At 34.3% G+C, this 27,509-nt stretch overlaps 2 protein-coding genes across 3 annotated transcripts in view; both read left to right on the top strand.

The window, feature by feature from the left end:
- Window positions 1-27,509, top strand: part of REV3 (recovery protein 3) — a 182,596-nt gene that overhangs the window by 132,604 nt on the left and 22,483 nt on the right. For both annotated transcript variants that reach the window (XM_089801635.1, XM_089801634.1), the window contains 2 exons: window positions 9,221-9,367; window positions 10,557-10,832. In XM_089801635.1, coding sequence (XP_089657761.1) covers window positions 9,221-9,367; window positions 10,557-10,832 — 423 coding nt within the window. The remainder of the gene's footprint in view (window positions 1-9,220; window positions 9,368-10,556; window positions 10,833-27,509) is intronic.
- Window positions 18,914-22,124, top strand: LOC149540542 (uncharacterized). The gene is made up of 6 exons (XM_089799633.1): window positions 18,914-19,653; window positions 19,799-20,085; window positions 20,228-20,625; window positions 20,723-20,946; window positions 21,057-21,244; window positions 21,341-22,124. The coding sequence occupies exons 1-6, from the start codon at window positions 19,052-19,054 to the stop codon at window positions 21,646-21,648; spliced, it is 2,007 nt and encodes a 668-aa protein (XP_089655759.1). The 5' UTR covers window positions 18,914-19,051; the 3' UTR covers window positions 21,649-22,124.

Raw genomic sequence — 27,509 nt, 5'->3', positions numbered from 1 at the left:
GCAGATTTCTGAAAGAAATATTAAGGATTTATGCATATATTTGATGCATAGTCATTGCAGACACATGGGTTATCATTGGCAGCCATTATTAATCAGGTTTCAAACATTTATGATCAGATTTGTGAAGTTTATTCAAGGGTTTCAGGAATAGTAATTGCAAATTGGAAAATACAAGGGTTTAAGTGCAAACTTTTAAAGTGTAGTTCTAGAATTGATTGTGGAAGCCACTGCAGTTATTACCGGCATTGAATATTCATTACCATCTGTTATTTACAGTTTCATACGTTACTGCCATACATTTCCAGATTTTATAATTAAAGCTTGAGGACCTCTGGGTATGAATGGTTAATGAAAATCATTGTAAATATTTATATATTATGCTCAATAAGAACCATTGCAACTCTATTTCATTTCCCTAATATTTTATATTTGCAATGTTATTATATCTTGCCTGGCAAAAGGTTGTTAATTTACTTAAAATTTGCAAGTCAAAACCAAATATTCAAAAACTCAAACATTTGCAAGTTGGAGGATGGATAACTTGTTGGGGTTACTACAATCTTGAGCAATACACCAGAATACCAAGAACAAGAACTACAAACTATTTCTCTCCAATTGCTGATGCTGCACACAAAATGACTTTCAATCTTTGAACAAGTATGATGCCCAGATTGTTACACATGCAACACAAAATCATGCTCACTAAGGAATCGTATCATCCGTGGGAATTCCAAGGGACCACCAAAAATAAAGACCTCTTCTCTTCAATTGGTGTAAGGCATAAATGAACAACAATTACCCAAAAGTGTCATTATGTATGCAAGAGATCATAACCCTCTACATGAAGTGATTACTAAAAAATATTAATAAATTCTGTGACACAAGAAATAATGGCAGTTGCAAAAAAGAGCCATTTCAGATCATCTTCATATTTATTAATGAACAATACCAAGAGGTGGGAGGGATAACTTCAATAGCCATATTTTCTACAGTTATGATATTTGAGGTGCTGCATAAGATGTAGCTCTACATTCTGCAGTAGTTACGATTCTTCAAAGAAATACAACCATGCACGCACATGACTAAGAGATAATCATCAGTGCCCAGTAACCAATGTTTGAAATAAGGTAGAATAATATATTATCAGTACTGATTTCTGGATTTGATTGTGTAGTAGCCTTTTAACATCAACGTTTCGGAACACACTCTGTGTAATACATCCCAAATTTTGATCTAATTTTAAATTGCTCATAGCCGTTGGATTTAACGGGTTTTTCTTTCATAATCATGTGAAGTAGGTAGTTATTTATATCCGTTGTGTTAATTGTTAATGAAGATGATCGTTAACTGTTACTTGTTATATAATGTTTGGCAGTTGCTTGATTTTGGAATTATGGTTAATAATTAAAGTCTTTTAAATATTTATTATTATGGAACTTGTTATTATGGTGGAAGTGTTTCACGGGTGATTGTAGGAGAAGATGAATGGGGGAAGCATTGTTAAACGGGATCAACGGAATGGGATATTAGCTTAGTCTAGTCATCAGGATTGACATGTATGACCTTAAATTGCCTTGGCAAGGACCTAACAACTTGAACTTCAAGATACAACTGAAGGACCCGCATGAGCTATTAAATAAATAATTTAAGAAATATAAAATAATTTAATTAGAATATAATATGTACCTCAAAGGATTTTAAATGATCTTTCACCATATTATTATAACATATACCTATGTACGTACACATAGATATAAAAATGAAGTGACATTATAATATTATTTTCTTATAAAAAAAATGATGCCACCTCACCAATATATTTACATGCATGTAGATAAATATAAATCATAATAATTTTTGAATTATAATCTTCCAACTCTTTTTCCATCTTTTTATTCTTTTCTTTGTTTGTAACCAATTGAACACCTGGCTTTTAATTGGTGTTCAAAGAGCCAAGATAATTCTTTAAGTTACGGAAGCCAAAGAGTCCCTTTTAATCCTTTTTATATCATGGGTTGGGAGAGACAAAATACGCAACATAACACATTCCTGACTTCCTTTCATTATTGCATTTTCCTTGCTTATTCCAGCTTCCTTCACAACCGATACTCTGCTATAAATCATTTGAATTTTTGCAAGTCCATTGGAAGACCTTTTCATTTCATAGCAGTGCCATCCTATTACAGTTTGCCGTATATGTTCTTTCCTTGCTGAGGATTTAAATAGTATTTATACACTGTGGTTACGTTTACAAGCAACCAAAGAAGAGCTGATACAAATTGTTTAGCAAGACTCTAGACAGTTTCGGATTTATATCAGGTTATATGGCAATCATTCCCAATTAATGTTATATTCCATTGTTATTACAATTTGATTTCCATAGCCGTAAGTTGTAGATTATCCTCATTCACAACTAAATAACTCTAGGGAGTTGCTTACCAATAAGCATAGTAAAGTACCTATAACATGGAATCATAAGTTATTTTTGCTGAATCGGATGATAATTATTTTTGCTATTATTCTTTTAAAGAATATAATCTTTTAAATCACAGATTGTGAAATGCTGGAAGTATATAATCTTCATGAATCAATAAGAGTCGTTTGCTCTGAAATTCTGAGCATCTAGGACTCACCAGTTGTTTAGCCATGGAAAAGGTGAAGAGGTGAGATGGAATCTGCAAGGATAAAGAAAGTGAAATCAGACATGATACATTAAAACTAATTAAATAATCTTACTTAATAGCTCATGCTTGTCCCTATAAATGTTTCCTGTTGTCAAGTCGAGCGGTGATGATCTGGTGTTGAACCCATCAGAAAACTTTGGCCAAGGTAGTTTAAAGACATGTTTGCCATCTATTGATCACTTGATGTCAGTGGTGCCAGTTATGCAGACATGTCCGTCCATAACTATGCAAACATTCTAAACACCAAAATGCTCAGGTGGCTAGACTAAAAGTATCCCAAGCCCGATCCCGGGTAGGGAGGTCCTTTCTAATTCAATAGATTGTGTGGGGATAAGTATGGTTTGAGGTTGGGAGGTTAAGCCTAAGTCAATGCTTCTCCTCTTACTGAAAGCCGAGGCTTGCACAACTAGCTAAAGACCCACTGGATAATACTTGTATGTTACTTTTTCTTCTTTCCATGTTAAGCATTTACTTTACTTGTATGTAGAGAAAGATAGCTAATTGTTAATCTAGTTATTTCAGTTGATACAGTTATTTTCAGTTAATCGTTAAGCTAGTTATTCAATTGATCATTGATACAGTTATTTTCATTTAATCCTTAATCTAGTTATTTTAGTTGATCATTGATATAGTTATTTTCAATTAATCGTTGATAGTTAAAATAGTTAAATATCATAAGAAAAGGAATTCAGTTATCTATTCAATGAATGTTGGGAAAATCTCTTTATAAATTGTCTTTGTTTTTGTTATGAAAAACCGTTTGTTACACTATGATCCATTGTCAAGATGCCAGAAAGTGCACGAAGAACCAATGTTTGAAACAAGGTAGGATAATATAGTTGAGAAACGATCCTCTTCCAAAATAAAGTCATACACAACATGGAGAGGAAACACAAGATATGTACGTGATCATTCATAGGTAGGCAGATAGCTATTGCAGCTACCTAACTTCAACACTTCCTCTTAGCAAAGGAAATATCTTTACAAGTACCGAGTTCATGGAATCTCTCAACGTGACACTTACAATAGCTTCACCCATTTGTGAGGAAAGCATAATTTATCTTAAAAATCAACACTTTGTCTTAGCTATAGAGGTATCTTTTCCAGATTATTTCAACATGACAGTCACAATGGCTGCACCGATTTGTGAGAAGCACATAACTTATCATGGATTCTCTCAATGTAATAGCATCATTGAGTCACCATGGCTATTCCCATGTGTGAAATAAACACAAGCTCACATCATGGAGTCGCTCAATGTGATGTTTACCATGCTTACTTCCATGTGTGAAGTTAACACATGCTCCCATCACATAATCACTCAACGTGATGTTGTCATGGAGTCTCTCAACATGAGACCCATTATGGCTACTCCCATGAGTAGAAAGAGCAACAAGGAATTTCATCTCAAATTTCTCCGTCTCAGAAAAAAGTGCATTACAACAGTTTTCACCTCAAATTCCTCCATTTTAGAGAAAAATACATTACAAGGGCTTTCACCTCATTTCTCCATCTTAGAGAAAAATGCATTACAAGGGCTTCACCTCATATTTCTTCATCTCAGAGAAAAATGCGTCACAAGGGCTTTTACTTCAAATTTCTCTGTCTCAAAGAAAAATGCATTACAACACATAATAAAAAATAGTTGATTGTTGAGACTCTCTCAATAAGGGCAACATTTTCACAGCTTTGATTATCAAAATAAATTACAGCTGGCTCAAATGATTGACCAAACAAGAAACTTTTGAAGCCACACTACTTCTCAAGTTTGCTGGTCCTCTGCAAAGAACTTGACACTCTCCATCTGCTAACTTGCATCAATCTCCTAACCTTGTTCAAGATTGCCTGCAACGCTTTCTTTGGAGGAACTACTCTCAATATACACCTCTGAGTTTTTTGCCATGCTAGGGTCTAGGACTGTCCTCCTCAACCTTATCCCAGATCACCCTATTCTGAATAAGTTTGCATAGTTAGCAATGTCAATATAATTTTTTTATGCAATTCAGTTTTCTGCAGCTGAAGAGTTTTACCAAGGACTTTAGCACTTGACCTTCAACACTGTAACCCACCTAGCTGACATTTTCACTTTTCACAAAACACCCTCTGATCCCCACCTCAAAGATTGCAAAGAAAATCTCTAGAATGAATCTCCTCTATAGATCTAAGAACCTTAATGCTCTCAACCTGAACCTTGAATACTTGGAATTTAACTCCCTCTGGATGTCATTGCCTCCTTCTAGAAGAAATTGATCACTAGTCAACCTGAATAGATTCTTTGAGAGAGAGATGTCTCCTGCTATGCTTACCCATGTAATAGACTCCTAGAACAAGGTTCTTAACATTGAATTTGATAGGCTCTATAGATGCAACAGAATATTCTTTGTTTTCTTAAGTCAATTTGTAGTGCTTCCCAGAATACTCAGATATCTCACAAAGGATACGAAACAACCATTGAAGCTTGACTGCCACAAAGTGCTATCAGATTATTCACTGTGGTACCACCATCATGACTAAATTTGTTCAGCAAGAGATGTCCTTTGTTTTGCACCAGGACACAATACCCAGAAACAATAGCACCAGCTAAAATAGGACTTGGAAATTTTTGATCGACAGAAACGTAAATATCTGAGGCGGTTCAAATATGACTTCTCATGGAAAAGATTGATTATCTCCGTGTGTCCTTAGGAGAATTTTGGCATACAAGAAAATCAAAGGAATTGCAAAGAAATACACTAATTCTTTTTGCCAATAGAAACACTGCTAGCAATACATCTTACACGAGATATTGCCTGATAGATAAGAAAAGAAGTTGTTCCAACTTATGATTTTCCTACCTCAGTTTCCCATTGTAACTACATTTTCACAAAAAAACAAAGTTCAGGCTGCATGAAACGATGATCATAGGAGACTTCGGCCAGCCCGATGTGGAAATCATATACAATAAAATAAAATACCAGTTTCAATAATTACAATATCAACAAAATAATATAAAATACAACTACTCTAATGATTGTAACAAAATCATAGAAGAAAGACAACATTAAACATTACATATAGTGATGATTATGTCATAAACTAAAAGAACAACACTAATCTGTAACTATTTAGTAACAAAGAGTAAATCTTTTAATATGCAATAACTGGATGCCATGCCAATAAAATAGTTATCTCAATGATTGTTTAATCTTATTTACAATCCACCAATTTTTCTTTCCTGATCTTTGCACCTAAAATAAAAATCCCTCTGAATTGTCACAAGATTCTTTAAGAGGTGAAGCACTATCAACATTTGTAACAGCAGCTTGATGTTTTGATCATGTTAAACAATCTTTGGCAAAGTGACCATGCTCATCACATTTGAAATATTGAATTCTAGAGATATCTTTCTTCGGTCCAGGAGCTGAATCTGAACTCCTATATCCACTGCTCTTGAAATTTTCTTTTCTCTTTTCTCTTCCTTCCCATTTAGATGTACGAGCAGCATGAACATGATCTTCATGATGAGATTCCCGTCTATTTCCCCTTGCTTATAATCTAAATTTCTTGTGAATACAATTAGCTTCAGACGATCAAACTTGGGTAATTCATCTCTTCCACTACTACCTTGAATAAAAGAGTCTCAAGAATGAGGGAGACCATTCATAGCGAACATAACCAGGTCTTTTTCTTCAATTGAATCTCAAATGGCATTTAGCTGATCCTTCAATTCTGTAATCGTCCCAGAGAAGGTGACAACTGATTCTCCTCGAGCCATTTTTATAAGGAACTAACATCTCAAGGCCAAACCCCTGCTGGTATTGTTGAATTCATACAAGTTTTGAAGACTCTTAAACATTTATTTAGCTGAATTCAACTTGGATATTATAGGTACAAGATGATCCTTTACATAATCAATCAATATCTTCCTCGCCATAATATTCTTCTTCTTCCATTGAGCTTTTTCAGAACCGTCAGATGGCTCAGCCACATCTGACTTCACATAGTCCAGAAGATCATTTCCTTGTAGAGCAATGAGGACTCTGAATTTCCATGAAGTGAAATTAGACACACCATCCAGCCTATCTCCAACCTTGAGTCTAGTCACTATTTTTGAATCTTGAAGGAATCAAACTTAGAAGAGAAGAAAAGAGACTTTAAAGCTTGAAAAGTTCTGGTTTTGGATTTTTTCCTTAATCCCGCTGTGACCCCATGTTGAATTTAGAATCAGAATAACATAAACAGAGAAAGATATCTCGATAAACACAAGAACAAATAGTCACCACAAATATTTATCCTGGGAAAACCCTCCAGTTGACGCTGAAATCTAGCCACACAGAAAAATATTCTTTATTGAGTAATCAGTAAGTCTGAACACAAAGCTCACAAGCTTAACCAGAAGCAGCTACTTTATTGAGATGGCTATAGAGGCCTTTTTAGTAACATACATAAAGTATGAGACTTATATTGCATACCGAGAACCTTTTTGTATCACTCACTGATACTGTATACAACAATAATAAGCATGACATAATACTGAAGTCTACATAAATCTCAGATAATATCATCAGATCTTTGAACAAGAAAATGTGAAAACATTTAAATGCTCGCACACCCACGATACTGAATTACTTCCAGGCTTGTATCTTGAGCTATACACCAGAATAGCAAGAACAAGAACTATGGACTTTTGCTCTCCAATTGCTGATGCTATACACAAAATGACTTTCTATCGTCGAACAAGAATGATGTCCAAATCTTTACACACACAACAGATAATAAAATAAGATAATTTTATTAATGTTCAACAAGAGACCAACAAGGGTCTAAGGGATTGGAATAGTACATCAGAGCAAGATAAGATAATTTTATTAATGTCCAACAAGAGACCGACAAGGGTCTAAGGGACTGGAATAGTACATCAGAGCAACAACAGCAAGCAGTCATCCACAAGGATACCGAGAGACCACCAAAAATAAAGACCTTAGCTCTTCAAATAGCATAAGCCTTAAATGGATGGCAGTTACCCAAAGTGCAGCAACACATGCAAGAGATCATAACCCTCTACATGGAGTGATTACTATAAAATGTTATTAAACTCTGCAACACAAGAAATAACGGTAGTTATGAGAAAGAGCTGTTTCGGACCGTCTCCATATTTGTTAATGAAGAATACCAAGATGCGGGGAGATAACTTCAATAGCTATAACTTCTACGGTTATGATATTGGAGGTGCTGCATAAGCTGTAGCTCTACATTCTGCAGTAGTTATGATTCTTCTAAGAAATACAACCACGCACACACATGATTGAGAGATAAGCAATGGTGTCTGTCGTAGGTAGAAACTGTAGCCAACAGGGTGTTGTCGTCGGTAAAGATTTTGTAGCCGACGGGCCGATGGGTTCATGTCATCGGTAAAGATTTTGGCCGACGGGTAGATTAGGATTGTTTTGTAGCCGACGAACCCTTTCGGGAAGGTTCGGCGGAAAGTATTTATACCCCGTCTAGGATCATTGTAAATCATCTGATCTGATCTTATGCTCTGGGTGTAATTTGTTGGCATATGTGAATAAAGAAGTACTGCTGTTACTGTTCGTGTTCATTATCTGTGTGCATTTCTTAATTAACCTATGCAGTAAACAGTGTCCATAACCAATATTTGAAATAAGGTAGGATAATGTAGCTGAGAAATGATCATCTTGCAGAATACAATCATACACAGCATGAAGAGGAGGTGTGCAAGATTCTGATGTGATCATTCACAGGTATGCAGGTAGCTCCTGCAGCTATCTATCTTCAACATTTGGCTTTCCCCAAGTTGACGGTTAAGTGTCCTAATGGTGCTCCCCTTGTTTGAATGGCATTTTGGGGATGTTACTCAAATTTTCTGCAGATTAAGTATAGCTAGGGGATGTTCCCTGCCATCCCAACATAACAGAAACATCTGCGGGGATGGGGATAGGGATTTAGAGGAGTGGCAGCATCTATGTAACATAGTCAATGTCAGAACATTCCAGTAAGTGTTCAAAGCTAACATTGATTTCTAGTTCCACATATACTAGAAATTGCATATTTTAGGAGAGGGGTGGAATATATTTTTTATGTATGTTTGTTCATTTTACTATACTATTGATCCTTATGAAAACATTCTAAAAGATAGATTGCTATTGATATCAAATTGTTTCAAAGTGAAAGAAACTGTATATATTCCAAGCTTCTTTTGGTTGTTGTCCATCAAGTTGGTAGATTCTTGAAACTATTTGTTATTTTTCATTTGAATATTCCCAAATTCTCACAATATGTGATGATTAAACCTAGTGAAGTTGGATACATGTGCCAGTACTTCAGTTAGTTGTTTGTTATAAATTAGAGACAGCTTCTCCTTGATAAAACTGTATTGCTCTCTACAACACTCAACTTTTCCATTGCTTCTTCTAGTGTGTATATTTTGTCTTGTGGTAGCGCATAAGAAATCTCTTTCCATGCTCCATCTTTTCCAGTGGGAAGAGCCTATTTTTTTGGTCTGCTTGTAAAACTAAAATTATAAATTGTTCTGACAGATAAATCGGACTTCAGAGCTTGCACGTGTATTTGGCATTGAATTTTTTTCTGTACTTTCACGGGGATCACAGTATCGAGTTGAATCAATGATGCTGCGATTGGCACATACTCAAAATTTCCTCGTTATGTCCCCAAGCAAACAACAGGTTTTTCTGTTCTGTTACTTTTCTTTTGATAGTTCTAAGTTTTTTGAAACAAATTCAATGTGTTTCCATAGTCAAGTGAAAATATCTTTGGAACTCTTGAAACTTGTAGATTATTTTGAGGTACTTTTCTTGACGTGTGAATTTTCTAATAACAATAATAGCAATTATGATACTTTGTTGGTAAATCAATGGTTTTGCCAGTTATTTACTCGGAAACGATGCAGTCCGTCTGAAGCATGTACTTGATATGAATTAATCTAACACAGAATGCAATTGTCACTAATTCTATACAATCATGTAGCTTTAATTTCAATTTTGTTGCAAGAATATTCAAATGAATTTGAGTTCACCATGCAAAATAGTTTTACTTAGTATGTAAGACATCTAAGAGAGTGTCAAAGGGTGACAAGAAGTTAAGGTGGTCAGATGATAGTCCAATAAAGTCCTGCCAGAAACATTGTTTGGAAAATATTATCTCTTTGCTAATTATTGTCTTGTATAGTAACTCATAGATTTGATGGTTAACTCTGACCCTGGTGTGTAACATTCCAAAATTTTCAAATAGATCCTTGTACTTGCTTAGTGAGGAATCTCTGATGATTGTTTCAAAACTTGTTTGTAGTATTGGGTTTTTTAATCGCTGAATGGGTTGCATCTAGAATTCCATTGACTTGTGAAAAAGATGCATTTTTTATATAATCATTTCGGAACTGGGAAGTTGATAGTTTCATTCTCCAACTGTTGTTTATGTTTATTTAAAAAGTTAGTAAACAGTAATTATCTAGTTTGTATTGATTATATTAGTCTTTTATTCTATAAATTGTAATTGGTGTACATTTATTATTACAATTCAAACCGTAAATTAAGTGTTTTTTGTTGTGTTCCTTGATCCATCCAAAACCTAGAACCTCTTTTGTAAACTCACATTTGAGCACTTTCTGTTTCTTTCGTTAGCCTTATTTTAATTTAGTTTTGAGTTGAGGCCTGTTATTCATAATTTTTTTTGGCTGTGTTAGTGAAAGCTTTGAATGACTTCTTTACCTAATTATTGCCCCATTGTCTTCAGCATCAAAGTATTGTCCAGATCTTTGCAATTACACACTTTGGTTATACCACATCTTGTTTCTAATTAAGGTACTATGTTTTTTGTTTTAACTTCTATTTTCTAATCTCCAATTGAACATTACAGGTTGCATCACAACCAGCTATGGAATGTCTTCCACTTGTTATGGAACCAGAGTCAAAGTTTTACACTGATCCAGTGGTTGTTTTGGACTTTCAATCTCTTTATCCATCTATGATAATAGCTTATAATCTCTGTTACTCTACTTGCTTGGGGAAGCTTGTTCCAGGAAAGACAAAGATACTGGGTGTTACTTCATATACTCCTGATACTAATGTTTTGTCTGAAATGGAGGATCACTTATTTATCACTCCTAATGGTGTCATGTATGTCCCGCCAGAGGTATGTTACGACAAACAATCATAATTCTGTGCAAATGTGCAAATTATGCTTGAGATAACTTTTTAATGCTGACACTAAATAGAATTTGTGCACTAATTCAAACCACAAATAGTCACTTTTTTTTGTCATTATTTGTATTATCCTTAATTTCTTGTTAATAATTTTTTAAGTAATTATAACTAATCATATGTCTATTCTTTGACTGTATAAGTGAAGTTACTAGACAAGTACCTTACAGAGATAATTTCTCATTTGTCTGCTTCTACCCCTTGGTAATCCACACTAACAAAAAAGCTATTGCTTCTTACAGCTCTATCTGGTTCACAGTCCGTTTTAAATATATTGCAGAAGTGGGTCAAGCATCCTTAGAATAGTGAGCGATTGCTTTTTTATTTTAAATTACATGCAATTGCCATTGGTTAGAAGTAGAGGAGTTGGATAATTCCCTTCCCATGACCAGATACACTACATACCGGATACCACATATGAATATGATCACCCATATATGACACAAAAGTGATGCTGGACTTATTGAAATGCAAGCATAGTCATACATTGTGGGCATATTGATTACATTTGAATATGGTGACATGCCAGCAGGAGCAGCCTCTAGTGTATATTTCTTAAAAAACATATAAAAACTACATTAGAAAAAATTCTACAAAATGAAAATTTAAATCACTACAAATACAAATATAACATAATAGGTTATACAACAAAATATAAAAAGCACATAAAATACTGTAATGTCCCCATCTGAGACTTTACTTGATTTACCTCAAAATTCCCAACTAGGGTTTGGATTGTGCTTAGATATGAAAATTTAACTGAATCTTTGTAATGTCCCTTACTAGGAGGCTACTGATTTCCAATGATTAAAATACACTACTATGTATTTAAATGAGATTGAAGTTTAATGTTTCATAATACATTTGACTGTTAATGTACTTGAGCCCCAATTCCTCACTTCTTTCCTAATCATCAACCCTAAGGAGGATGGGGAAGTACTTGTCATAGAGCACTTGGAAACCAATCTACTTGTAGGCTTCCTCAAGGCTCTAGGACCCCATTCATATCCCATCTTGGGATTCACATACATTCTGACAATTACTCCATCTCTCCCTAACAAAACCTACCTATCCTCTTAAGGGTCAATAGGGATTAAGCTATGAATATACTAATATCTTATGTATTATGAAAAAAATATAATTCTGATTTTACTATTATTAATCAATATAAATGCTACAACATATATACTAGAGATATATTGGTCCCTTATTCCTAATAGAACTCAGACATAACATTCTGTAAACCAATATTTGATTCATAGATAAGTTGCCGTGTAATTTGCAGTCACGCAATGCTTGCCAGCAATATAATACAATTTATTTCCTATGGTGAGCACCAATTATACATAATAATTGTGAACCTTCCCCTCCTAAATGGAGTGTACTGTGTGCTTGACTTTCCATTTTTATCTTGCAAAACTGAAGGGTCACACCTTTTCATGTGCGATGGATCACATCTTTTACTAACAAGCCTTTTCGGTAACAAATTGTGCCTTTTGGATTATTGATTTTCTTGCTTGCTACTACTTATCACTAATGACTATAGTTTGATTTAGTCAAGTCAATGTCACAATAATATAGTCATAATTGCTGCCTTGGCAAATTGCTATGATGAATAATCAATATTTATCATTCCTCTATTGATATTGATTATTGTAATCACTGTTTGTTTCTGTATTGACCATTTCACCCGTAATCATGTATCTTCATGTTGTCATTGTCTGAGGCATATTAATGATAGATGGAGTTGATTGGACTTGATGTCTTATTTTTGTATGTAGCCAGTCTTAATTCCCTTGCCGAGCAGTATTAATCCATGATCTTCATTAGATAACTAGCATAGATGAATACTTTGATTAGTGAATTGATTACAAGGCATATTGATGTTATGTCTTAGTCAATATCCTCTCCTTATATCAACTTTTTGTAATGATGAATTGTTGATACAGAGATGATAACTATTCCCACGATAGATGTGATGAACTGCTTAATGCATCGTAATTTTCCGTCTATATAAATCACATACTTTTCCTTGTTGATTATACAAATCTGATGTTTATGACATCTCCTCTCGTTAGATCATTCCTCAAGTCCAATTTGGCTAACCACTGTCATAAGGTCTTTGATATTGTGTCGATACTGTTTGTTTTATTATTAATCGGAATAACTTTAATATTGTTAATGCAGCTTGACATTTATGATCTGTAGTTTGACTAATCATAGGTGGCTCCAAGACTTAATCTCGTTAATACCATAGCTGTTGATATGAAGTATAGTTGCGATTATCCATCCACGTGTGGCGTTAGTCACTTTGGATTCTGCCAGGTCGTCATTCACATGGCTGGAAATACATCCGCATTACACTCTTGTTCTATACGTGTTATGCAAATAATGTAATGCCTTGCTAGGGAACCCAAAAAGAAGTTAACCTAAAGTTTCATTAAGTTTGTCAAACTTTTTGTTTTGAAAGATAATAAACAACAACAAATACAAAATATAGCGGAAGCATAAACTAACATACATAACAACCATCATAAATAGAGTACATCTCCTAAGGGTCCCATGACGTTGAATCACATTCAAGTTTATTAATATTAAATCCAATATATAACACATCCACATTAAAGAATAACTACATGTACACATCTATTTAAACAATATACAATTATCCTGAATGCTACTTGGCAATAACTAGAATGCACAATCATCCACTGTACAAGTCACAGGGTATGAGAAGCTGAAATAATATACATCATAAAATAGATTACATCATCTCTTAAGATCCATGAAGTAAATACAATACAATAGGTATAACCATCTATCATAGAAATACAAGATCGGATAGAAAAGAGCATCTGCATAAACACATCCAACAACGACATCCAATGGTCGGATCTCAATGGTAAAAGTAAAAAGTACTACCACTCAACCTTGTGGAACCTAAATGACCCACTCCCACCGTATCGAGGAGATAAACTCAAGTCCCAAACAGGATAACAATACACAAGTCAAAACGAACATCTAGGTTCAAGGAAACACTTGAAAGAAAACTATCTCAAAGGGTATCAAGACACAAGTATCAACTAATCCTAGGGGCAACATGGACATGTAGGAAATCTCCTATGTAATTGGGTAAGTGTCATCACATGAGCCAACTCTAAGGTTACCCCGATAGCCACTATGGACTCCGGCCCCCCTAGTGTCTCTATGCAGCATTAGTATCCTTTCGTACAGACAAGGCATACTAACATACTAACAAGTCAGCTCTAAGGTTACCCTAGTAGTCTTTTAATACTCCGGACCCCCTAGTGACTTTCTGTGGTACCAATATCTTATTAATTCATTTTATACCCATTTAATGAAATGTTATCACTTATTTAAATAACCTACAATGGGTTACCCGCCAACCTCTTTAGGGCCTCGGCCTCCATTGCAAGCCACTTCCCAACATGACACAAATAACCTACCCTAAGCTCAGCAAAAGAAAAAGATCATAAATGACCATCAACCACACATCAGTTCTTAAACAAGCAATTGGAACGCACTAAAATATTACTTATCATAATCACAAATTTCACCAATACGATCATCCTAACATGACTGATCCAAAAATCAAATACACATAAACCAAATCCATGTCATAACATGACATCACCAAACAAACAAATCATTTAATCACCTCAGTCTTATACAAGCAATTGGGAATCAATCAAGGATAACTGATCGAAGACTCAAAGGTTATATCAGGAAAGTCTCACCATTTACCTCAGTTTCACATAAGAACACTAGAAACCAATAATCACCATTAAATCAAACTCATCTTAGAAACACACATGTCACATCACCAAGGTTGGGTGTAAAAGATTGTATACAAAACATCATCATGACATCACAAAACAAAACTCCCAAGCCTTTGGTAAACATCCTAACCGGTCAAAGCTGTAAGTTACCAATAAATCGCACATCACATAGTACATACAAAAGTCATTATCATAATTTATTAGGTTTTGGAAAACACACAAGTTTAATTTTCACTATAGGTTTCCACGTTCTCATTTTTGTTTTCAAAACACAAAGATTAAATAACAACTAGGGATTTAGTTTTCTTTTCCAAGTATTATTGTTTATAGAGTTTTCAATCTCAATTAGGGTTCACGTTTTCGTTTTCATTTTCAAATATTACAGTTCATTTTCGATCTTAATCAAGGTTTTCGTTTTCATTTCTTTAGTTACTAGATTCACTATGGTTTTCGAGTTCACTAGAATCCTAGACGATTCAACTAATTCATATAAAGTTGTTTAAACATTATTTCATAGTTCAATTCGTTATCAAAACTATAAGAGTTCAGTAGACATACACAACCGTTTTTGTCTTTTCCGAAATATCAAGATTTCTAAGGTTTTCGAATTATCAAAAGATGTAATAAATTTTTCCTAAACATAGAAGTCGTTTTTCATATACAAAATTGCACCATCAAGTAAATCTCAGTTTACTAAAATAATCATTTTTCCCAATTACAATTATCAATCTACTTCCCAAATACATTTTAACAATTAAATCTTTAATTTAAAAGAAAATTATTAAAATAAATAATAATTATTAAATAATCAAAGATCATAATTATTTATTTATTAATAACTTATATTAAATTATTAATAACATAATTATTAATCTAATACTAAAATAATAACTATTAATAATGATAATAATATCATTAATATTTAATAGTTCATAATTAATAACATTTAATATATATTAAATAACATATAATATAACTTAACATATATTTAAATTAATAATAATTTTTTTTCAAAAATATTTTGTTTTAAAAACAAAACAAACAAAACATGCCCCTCCCCATCAAAATTTGCAAAATTTCATTTTTTTAATATTTAATAATGTGACTACATAGTAATTACACTATTTAATATATATATATTTTGATAAAATTTCCAACATAGACCTGGTATAGAAACTCGGCTCAAACAGTCAATTTATAAAACAAACTTGGTTTTCATTTTGAAACCCACATCTCGATTTTTAACAAATCTATTATGAATCACCCAATTTAAATCCAATGAGGGTTTTCTAATTTCCAACTCAAATATTGATTATCCCAAAACGAAGGACAATAATATCACAAATAGAGGTTTCAGATTCAATTCATAAACAAAGGTTTCTCAAATGAAGAATGATAAAATCACATGCAAGAGTTTTCAAATTCAATTCAATTCTGAAAATAGGTTCGCAAACATGGAGAAGATAGAGAATTCAAGAATGAGCAACTACTGCACAAACCCTTAAGATCCTACCTGGATCTAATGCTAAACAACGGACGCACAAAACTCGCAAACAATTCATTTTCCTTTCGAAAACCCTCCTTTCGGAAATTGGCTCCCCCAAACTTGTGTAATTGCAAAATGAGCTCTAGATCTCTGATAAAGAGTTCTCTCCTAAATTTGGGACTTCGATTGTGCAATCACATGAGAAGACTCGTTGCTCTTTATTTGTTATTATATTTTAATATTCATGCACAACCTTTTTGGCAATTTAAAATATCTTTATTAAATTAATTTTCTTTCTTTCTCTAATTAATTTATTATATTTTAATTTCATGCATAAGTTTTATGCAATTTAATTAAAATAAATTTTATTAAATTTATGTTTTCTTTCTCTCTTTTATTAATTTGCGAGACGTTTTTAATATAATATTTATTAATATAACTAATAATGTTATTTAGAGTTTATTATTAAAATAAAACTCCTAAATAAATTATTATTAAATTAAATAAATATAAAACGCCAAAATTAGAACTTTAATAAAATCTTTTAAATAAAATTCTTTTATTTAATTAATTTCTCAATTAATTCAATATAATTAAATATTGAATTTTTTTAATAAAATTTTCATTAAATTATCTTTCAATTTGATTTAATTACAACTGAAAATCACAATAGACCCACAGAACCAAATACAACAACTCAACTAAAGACAAAACATAATCAGACTCCAGGATCAAAATCATGAATTCACATCACTTGACGGATTCAGACGGGTAAACAACTCAGATACTTGTCATACTTTCTAGGACAATTGGATTAGGTTAGGATTTGGACTCAAGAGTTATCCCCTCACCTATACCATTGAAATAGTGCGATAGGGTATGCTCATCTTGACAATTCAGGGAAGTCAATACCAGATACCTACAATCTGCATAAAATTCACACATGTATAAACACATATATTCTAAACTAAACAGACAATGGCGAGGAGTGATACATTGTGTAGATCCTGACTAGCAGGTGACTACGACTCCCTCCTTCAACCACATGAGGAACATCAAACATAAAGAAAATGTACACGTACACCATGCACATACAAGTATGGGGTAAGTAACCATAGAACTGCATATAAATCATTCCTATATCTAATATCATGAAATAACTGAAATCATTGTATGCACATACATATATCATCATAAAAGTAATCTTGAAATAACTAAATAACTCATCACATAAATCAACTGAGTATGAAATGACATATAATCAAATCCAGTAACCAAGTACCGATAATCATAAAACACAATAAAAAAAACTAGCCTAAAAGAATCTGGCAATACAACAAAAAAGTCAACTAGGGGTAAGCATTACAAATAACTTTGTTGAATGCCACAATATATGCTGTAATTTGTATCGTTGATGCTAACTGTTATTAAATATTCATTTAGTGAGTCTTATCAATCAGTTACTGCTCCTTCAATTCAACACTGTTTAGCAATATACAAGTCAACATCTCCCATTAATTGATGTTTGGTGAATGCATGGTAAATGCCTTAATTGATTTGCTTCATTTGATTATCACTTTTGCATTTTTGTCTCTCAGAGACTTCACAAAATTGATGTGAAAAGGATGGGGACATCACAATTAGGGTTTCAAATGGGTGACATGACAAATACATTACATATCAGTAGGTAGATTTAATGAAATACAAATCTTAAGGATGGTTAAATAGATGAACTTCAAAGTAGTTGTGAATTTGTGATATTTAGTATTTACATCAACATGGAAGCCAATTGAACCTGTATATGATGACTTGTACAATTATATAGTCTAGCATTGTTGTAAACATCCAATATACATGTGCTTCCCTTCAAGTTAGCACATTAGTAGCTTAAAATTAAAAAAAACCAAAACTAGGAGTCAGAGTATAATTTATTACCTTCCTGGCATACCTATTGGGATGTCCTGAAAATTATCTTTACAGATCCTACACTATATTATAAATTTATTTTCTCATTGATATCCTCTCACAAGGAACCCTGTTAGCCATGAGAAGTGTGACAAAAAGAAGCAAACAAATTAGTAGCTAAAACCATAGATGGAAAACTCGTCGAGTACTCGGCGAGTTTTAAAAACTGTTAGCCATGAGAAGTGTGACAAAAAGAAGAAAACAAATTAGTAGCTAAAACCATAGATGGAAAACTCGCCGAGTACTCGACGAGTTTAAAAACTCGCGATTTACTGGTGAGATTTTTGCCCACGACCTATGACGGATTAAAGCGGCAGTGAATGTGTTTTTTTTCATTCTTTCTTGTATTTGCATTGTTTAGAGCCTTTAGGAGTGAAGAGAAGAAGGTTTGGAGGCATTCTTGGCTGATTGCAAGTGATTCAAGGCGGATTTGAGTGGATTGTAGAGGATTCTAACTGATTTTAGAAGACAAATTTCTTTCCAAGTATGTTCATCTTATCATAGTTTGAAAACTGTTTATAGTTTTATAACAAATGTTCTTTTGTTTTTGTTGTTGTTTGTAAATGTTTTCAAATCATTTAAAATCATTTTGAATCATTTGAAACCCTAGCTTCTAAGGATATGGTTGAAGTTTGTTGTTTGCTAAGAATATGGTTGAAGTTTGAAACTTTGAATCATTTGAAACCCTAGCTTCTAAGTTCTAACTTTGTTTATTCATTTTTCTATATATTTATGTGTAGGGTAGCGGTCAACCATTAAAAAAATGACAAACCCGCAAGAAGAGTGGCCACAATCACCATGCCCATCTGGATATATAGGCACTCGGCCTAAAAATGCAAGAGATAAGGCATGGCGGTATGCCTATGAAGCTCCAAGTCCAAATGATATTGGGAAGGTGATATGCATTCCTGTGAGAGAATTATTTCTGGAGGCATAAACCGCCTCAAATACCACCTGGCAGGCATAAAGAAACATGACTCAAATCCTTGTCTCAAGGTAAGTGATGAAGAAAAAGAATTCATCCATGCCCTACTTGCAGCTGCTGAAGAGAAAAAATTGAATAGGGAGAGGGCAAAATTAGCTATGAGGGCAGCCATAGCTGAATTTGAAGGAGCTCCTTTTGATATGCAAGAGGAAGAAGAAGCACTTGAGAACATACCAGGATCTCTTTGTGGCCCACGGATCCGCAAACAAAATTTCTCTTTTACCGGTTCCACTTCTTCTACATCTCCTATTTTTTCATCATCACCATCCGGATCCCCATTAGGGATAGGTGGTTATTTTGTGCCTAGGAACACACCTGGAGCACACCCATCATTAGAGGGCATTGCATGGTTTAAGGAGGTGCATGAGCAAACTGATATTGCAGCAGCTAATTTTTGGTTTTTCAACAATATCTCAATGAATGCTGCTGATAGTCCCTATTGGGTCAATATGGTGAATGCAATGACAATATCAGGCAAAGGGTACAAGCTGCCTAATCGCAAGGATATGAGTGGAAGGTTAGTATTTTACTATTTAGTAATTGTAAATAATTGTGATTCACTTTAGTTCATTGTTATATTTTAAATCTTAATTGTTATAACTTATTTCCTAATTTTTTACTAACACTTACACTTTATTTAATATTACACCTAAATTTTGTAGGTTGCTTGACAAAGCAGTTGGTAGGGCAACATTGTTGATAGAAGACCAAAAGAAAGAGTGGAAGAAGTATGGCTGCACCATTTTATCTGATGGGTGGACAGATGGAAGAAGTAGAACCATTATTAACTTCTTGATTGCTTGCAAAGATGATGTGGTGTTTTGGAAATCTGTCGATGCCTCCAACAAAGTGAAAAATGCAGCCACATTGGCTTTAATGTTGGAGAATGTTGTCATGGAGGTGGGAATAGAGAATGTGGTGCAAATAATCACAGATAATGCAGCAGCAGGTAGATTTAATTTTTTATATTTGAATCAATATGAATCGTGAATGTAATGCTATGGTATTATTCAATTTAGATTTGATGTAATTTGTAAATACTAAATATGGAAAGTTTGTTACTGATTATTGATTTTTTGCTAATCTTTTAGGTAGAATCCTCCAAGAGAGGCATCCCACACTTTGTTGGTCACCTTGTGCAGCACATGTCCTTGACCTTCTTTTGGAGGACATAGGAAAACTTGATTGGGTGAGTCCAGTTGTGGAATATGCTAGGCGAGTCACGAAATATATCTATAATCACCCATGGGTTCTTAGTTTGATGAGAAAAGCCACTAAAGGCAAAGATTTGATGAGTCCTGCTATGACAAGGTTTGCAACGGTCTTCTTGACGTTGCAAAGTATTCTTGACCACATATTGGCTTTGAAGCAAATGTTTGTGTGTGCTGATTGGGTTGCTTCACCTTACTCAAAGAAGCCCGAAGGAGAGGCTGTGGCACGAATAGTCTTTGATGATAGCTTTTTTGCAAAGGCTAAGGAGATTGTGGAGGTAACTTCATTATATTTTTAGTTTATTCAAGTTTCATTATCAATTCATAACTTACTATGTTATTAACTAATTTGTATTTTTCAAATTTCAAATGTAGATGTCTCTGCCCCTAGTTCTAGTCTTGCGCACATGTGATGGGCAGCAATCCCCAATGGGAGGTCTTTATGAGGCCATGGATAGGGCGAAAGAGGCTGTTAGAAGTTACTATCACGGGGATAGTCTCAGATTTGACCCCATTTGGGAAATAATTGATAGGAGGTATAACAATATGCTCCACCAACCTATTCATGCAGCAGGCTACTTCCTCAATCCCAAATTCAGGTACTATGATAATTGATTGTCCTTGAAGTTGGGATTTTAATAAGTCTTTATTTTAGTTTATTTTTTAAGGTTGTGTAGTAAGACTTGATATCATTTTCTATTTGTTTTAGGGCTGATGATTCCTACTTAGATCCTAATGGAGAGGTCATGGAAGGTCTTTCTAAATGCATTGAGAGAATGATATCAAGTGAAGAGGAGAGAGACCTTATTGTGAGCGAACAACAAATCTATGTGGAATCAAGGGGTCCTTTGTTCTCTTCTATGCTAGCAAAGAGAGCAAGATCTACTCAAGCACCAGGTAAAGCGTCAAACTTTAAAACTTTTGCTAATTGATAAGTTGTGCTTCTGATTTTTTTTTTTATTGCTTTATAACTTTTTTAATTTTGTTTTGCAGATGCTTGGTGGGCAAGTTGGGGTGGCAATACCCCCAATTTAAGGAAATTTGCTCTTAGAGTCCTATCCCAACCTTGTAGCTCATCCCATTGTGAGCGCAATTGGAGCTTATTTGAGTCCATCCATACAAAGAAAAGAAACAGAATGACTCAAAAACGGCTTAATGACTTTGTTTATGTACACTATAATCTTAAGTTGCGCATAAAAAAGGCACAACTCTTAGAACTACCTGGTCCGCTTGATCTAGATGAGATAGATCCTTATTCTGATTGGACAGCACGAGCCAAGTCCATTGTTTACACCAAATGAGATCGTTGATTTGGAGAGGCAGGCCATGGAGGGGGAGGCTAACACTGATTTTCAGTTCACTATGGATGACATTGAGGATGAAGACGAGGATGATGATGATTCAGGCGAGGATCAGGCATTACCATTAGGAGGAGATGCATCCTCTTCTCGGACACCGAGCCAATCAGTAGGGACGTCGAGCGAGGGGGCACAGCCACAGAGTTCACAGTCACGCAGCTCACGCCCTATCCCAGTGCGGGGCACTTCTTCTAGGACTAGACCCCCTCGCTTTCCTACTAGTGCAAGTGGAAAGAGGAAGATGTGATTGACATTGTCACATTGTATTGATGTATTTAGACTTTTAGTATTTACTTCTAGTTTGACAGATTGAAACTATTTAGTAATTTACTATTTTGCTTCCTACCATGAGCATTCTGCATGATAATGCAATTTTGTACGCATTATGCATTTATATATATCTAAACTTTGTTTCTTTCTTTTGTATTATCTTTAATTAACTTATTAGATGCATCTTCTCATTAAATTTTGCAAAATAAATGTATTTTTAATTAAATTTCAGGGGTTTTTTAGGTTCACGAGTTTTTTTTTAAAAATCGCCGAGTTTTTCTCGATTAAACTTTTGGGGGGCTTGGTGAGTTTTTGCATTTGGCGAGTTTTCAACTATGGCTAAAACAATAGAAGCAGATATACATCACTGTACATTTAATTGTTTACATGTGAGTAACAACCACCTAAAATCTAATAAAATCTGTAATTTTACACTTGCTAGAATATAAATGGCTTGATTAATCTGGAAGCAGAGACTCACTAATATCCTCTCGCAAGGAACCTTGTTAGCCATGAGAAGTGTGACAAAAAGAAGCAAACAAATCAGTAGCTAAAACTATAAAAGCAGATATACATTAATGTACATCTAAGTGTTTACATGTGAGTAACAACCATCTGAAATCTTTTAAGGTCTGCAATTTTAGACTTACTAGAATGTAAATGGTTTGATTATTTTGAAAGCAGAAAGCACTGTACAATTTATTGAGCAATAACTTTCTCGTCTGACATTTGCTTGTATGGACAGATTATTTGTCTTGTAGACAAGATTTTCTCTTACCTCGTTAGAGAGTGATAGGTTTATGATAATCTCCTCCTACTTGCACTGCATATATGATGTTACCTTTTCTATCGAGTTGCTCTTGTCTCTCAATTCCAGCTTTGGCTATTACTTGGACTTTTGCTTCGTGGTGGACTTTGAGATTCCTTGACAATTTCTTGTAATTGTTGTTTTACTTTTTTCCTTGATTTGAAGAGATCTTCTCATCAATACTTCTCTCTTTTGCCAAGTATGCACATTATGTCTTGTCTAGTCTTTGATTTGCAGAGGGGGCACTAATTGTTGGAATTATTGGACGCATGACATCTTTTTGTGTCACGTTCTTCCTCCTTCCTTTGTTTCCTTTCCTCATCCTATTGTAGTCTTTGTTCCTGACATAGTTCTTGGTCTCTATGTTCCAAAAGATCTCAAAGGATTATTAGATTATGTGTGAGCAAGTCCAACAATGTTGCCAGGAGATGCTCAATGTTTGCATTCTCCCTAAACCCATTCTCAGACTTCATCTCAGGAATTCCTTGTTGGGAGGCTTCCGAGAAAACCTTAGTTGCCGGATTCGTCCCTTGCTGCCCGGATTCAGGTTCGGGTCCATACGGGTCCGGATTCGTCCCTGGGTTCGGTTCGGATCCGGGCAGGGTCCTTAGTTTTGACTGTGGATTCGTCCGGGTCCTTGCTGAAGCAAACCTAGATGAACCCACAGCGAACCCAAGGCTAAAACAACATTAAAGAGTGTGTTTTTTTAATTGTTTTCTTATGCAACTCTCAAAGGAACTTAATAAAAAATATTTCACTCATCTAATCCCTTATGTCAAGGAGGAGGACAATGATATAACAGCATATGGGACTAGTGGAACCAGTTTGGGTTCTAATGATGAAGATCTAGATATAGTTGCAGTTGGGGATGAAGCCATTGATCCCTCATTTTGTGATGATCCATTTGACCCTTGAAGGGCATTTGATACTGTGATTATTGATAAACTACTAAAACCTTGTCATCTATCATCATGTTTCAATCTTTATTACTTGATGAACTAGTCTTTCTTTTGCAATTTAGTAATTCAATGTATTATTTGATGAACTAGTGTATGTTTTGCAATTTAGTAATTCAATGTATAATTTTCTTTACAATCATGAAGATAGATTAATGAGCGAGTATTTAATGCTTTTAGATTCAGGTAAAAACAGGTTTTGAAGGGACCCGAAACCCTTTGGCATTTGGCATTGATCAATGATCAAGCAACAATTGTTCATATTGTGAAATGACTTTGTTTTGCAACCATGCATGTTTCTCTTGTGTGTGTGTGTGTTTATATATATATATATATATATACTCACGAACCCACCCACGAACCCAAATGGGGAAATAAAAAATTGCCCAAATCCACGAACCAAACCCCGAACCCGAACCCATCCCCGAACCCGAATCAGCAACTTAGGAGAAAACGTATGAGTTGAGAATCTTCCTCCACAGGTTTTTCTTCTTTTTTGGATTTAGAGACTTTTGGTTGTTTGTAAGGTTGACCTATTTACATTGCCATACCACCTGTTGCTGTTTGTCTGCATGGTTTTGATCTCCAGGCTTTGTGGAAGAATGACACCAATTTTTTTACTCCTGAAGGGAACTAATTGATTACGCAGAGTAAACAAGATACCAAAACATACCATACGTATTGAAGGGATTCAATACTAGAAAGAAGCAATACTCACGAGAACATGGCAGAATGATATGGATTTTATTTTCAAATGCAATTTATATAGTCTAGAGAATGCTACCTTCTGATAGGAAGTAATTACATATGTAGTGTCAGGCAGTTAGGAGTACCAAACATCGGCAGCTACCTTAAACTGATCAGAAGTAAAATAACATTGCATCACCAAATAATTATTCTATAACATCTTGTTTATTCCAAAACTCCAGCAAGTCCTCTAGCCACATCATTTCTATGTAAAATTGTTCAAATTATTTTGGTACTGAAAAGCATGGTAAATATTTGAAATGAATTCAATCCCATCAATCCACACATGAATTCTAACAGCAGTTCATTTCTGAATGTGTTAAATATTATAAACTGTATGCTTATATTGATACAGCATTGCATTTCATGATTGTAATCATTGTTAAAACTCAATGAACAATCATTTATAACAGTGAATTACATTGGAATTCAGCCACAAAGGCATACTGCTGTGAGATTCTGGTGTTTAAGATAGTGGGTTCTTCACAGAGCCATTTTAGAAGTAAATACTTACCTAAATACATTTCGGCCCAATCTATATTCTATACACTCAAGCCAACTCTGACCAAGTTCCATAATAGTGGCAAAACTGACTGTCCACATGCTTGCAGCTTGATAATAGCTATGGTCCTTGAAATACCATGTTATTTTTAATTTGCATCCTTCTTTCAGGCCCTTCTCCTTATTGTTAAAACTGTAACTTCAATTATCATGCTGATCTGATTGTACAGATCACACAGATCTGATCTAGCATTATATATATATATCCTCCTATAAAGGCATAATCACTGTCTCTTTAGGGATAGTGATAATTAAAGATAACCTTAACTATAGTTAGTTAATCTCTTTAGTAAATTATATTATTCGTTGAGTGCCGATTATGGGAGTTATATTATAGGGTCGACCTAGATAGGGTCATTTCCCTTTAAGGGACATGCCCTTTGGTCACCTTATATATATGAGATAGAAATGTGGATAATGAACACACAATACAAAGAAGTCTGTTCATTAGCATTCTCTGCCTCATTCGAATAGACAGTGGAATATATTTTATTGCAGAATTATCATATAGGAAAAAGGACTAATATCCATCTGCAGTTGATCAAGACCATCTCCAGCACTATATAGGTTATACATTAGTTTGATTTACAAGCAGAATTTGCAAAAACTTTACATGGTATCAGAGCTTTGGTAGTTGAACCTAGGCTTTGCAAATTAAACGACCAGACTTAATATATCTAGCATCATTCTTCTATCTTCAATGACACACAATCAGACTCGAGGATAGGTTTGATGGGAAAGAACACTTCGATGCTTGGAAATTCAGAATCATGATGATTCTTGAAGAAAATGATGTGAAATAGTTTGTTGATTCAGCATCCAAACAACTTGTTGTTGAACCTAATAAAACTATTTGGAGTAAAGGAAACAAGAAAGCCATGCAGATCATATTAGATGGAGTGAAAAATGAAATAGTACCCATGCAAACGAAAAATCAAACAACATTTCATATGATGAATGCATTATTAAATGCATATGAGGTCAGCAATGCAACTAGAGTCCTTGCGCTAAAAAGACAACTAAATCATATACAGATAAAGATGAGAGAATCGATGAATTTTTTACTTCCTAAGGGTTGCCAGTCTAAGAGATGAACTTGCAAGTATAGGAACCATAATTGATGACAAGGAACTAACATTGATGGCTATAGATGGGTTACCTTTAGATGGCTATAGACACAAATTCCTATAAAGGTAAGAAGCACTTCAAGAAGAAAAAGGGCAATCAAAAGAATGACACCTAAGAAAGATCTATCCAAAATAAAATGCTTCAAATGCAAAAAATTTGGACACTATAGATCTAATTGCCCTGAGAATTCTAAGCAGCAAGTAAACTATACAAACATTACTAGGAAAGAAGATAACTATGATCCTGAGAATCGTGTATTGTATTCGGCTTTGTCAAATGAAATCTCAAGTAAGGCATGGGTGATCGATTGTGGATCGTCTAGACATATTACATGATACAAAAGAAGCACTAGACCATATATCAGAAAAAGTTAATGGCAAAGTCACCATCAGTGATAATTCAACACATTCCGTCAAAGGAATTGGAAATTGCACCCTGAAACTGAAGTCAGACAGTTCTCTACATCTCAAAGGAGTACTCTATGTACCAGGGATAAAAAAGAATCTACAACACTTGAAGATGATGCACATAATGTTGCATTCATGGACGATAAAGTAATGACCTGGGCTAAGAACTCCTCATTTAAGAAAGCAAAATTGATTGGTCAAAGAAAGGGGTACTTGTATGATTAAATTCAGAACCTAGTCGACCCATTTAAGCCTTTATTCATGAAGCTACTGATATAAACAAAATATGGCACAGAAGATTAAGACATCTAAATTTCAAAACCTTATCTACTATGGAGAAGATGGTTACTACTTTACCTAAGTTAAATAAAGATCATTCAAGCATATGCAAAGGATGCACTCTGGATAAGAACACTAAAAGTCCATTTCATGATAACACTAGAAAAACTAACAATGTTTTGGAATTAATCCACTCAGATTTATGTGGACCTATGTCTGTTCCTTCTCTTGGAGGATTCTGGTACTATATATTTTTTATAGATGACTTCTCTAGGAAAACTTGGATTTACTTCTTAAAATGTAAAGAATCAGAAGAAATCCTTAATAGATTTAACGAATTTAAAACCTTAATTGAAAACTTATCAGGACATAAAATTAAAATTCTTAGGACTGATAATGGAGGGGAATACACCTTAGATTTGTTTAAAGAGTTTTGTAAAGAAGCAGGAATTAAGAGGGAGTATACCGTTCCTTATAACCCACAACAAAATCGGGTAACAAAAAGGAAGAATAGGACAATTATAGTGTAAAAACCCTGTCTAGTTATGACTAATCATACATCAATTTCTTTCACTACATCAGTAGTTTGACATTTAATCAAACACTTGGCAAGGAGATTGTTACTACTAGAATTGAATTGGCTCTCAT

This window comes from Cupressus sempervirens, chromosome 9, assembly GCF_028749045.1.
Source record: "Cupressus sempervirens isolate cs-2001-9-10 chromosome 9, ASM2874904v1, whole genome shotgun sequence".
Lineage (NCBI taxonomy): Eukaryota > Viridiplantae > Streptophyta > Pinopsida > Cupressales > Cupressaceae > Cupressus > Cupressus sempervirens.
The sequence above is the reverse complement of the archived record's forward strand: the minus strand, read 5'-3'. Positions and strand labels throughout refer to the sequence as shown.

What these genes read in the sequence shown, in the direction of transcription:
- LOC149540542 (XM_089799633.1), top strand. Translation starts at nt 19,052, where the DNA reads ATGCATTCCTGTGAGAGAATTATTTCTGGAGGCATAAACCGCCTCAAA. An exon ending in AGGCTAAGGAGATTGTGGAG is followed by an intron (nt 20,626 to 20,722) that starts GTAACTTCATTA and finishes TTTCAAATGTAG; the next exon opens with ATGTCTCTGCCCCTAGTTCT. An exon ending in TTCCTCAATCCCAAATTCAG is followed by an intron (nt 20,947 to 21,056) that starts GTACTATGATAA and finishes TATTTGTTTTAG; the next exon opens with GGCTGATGATTCCTACTTAG.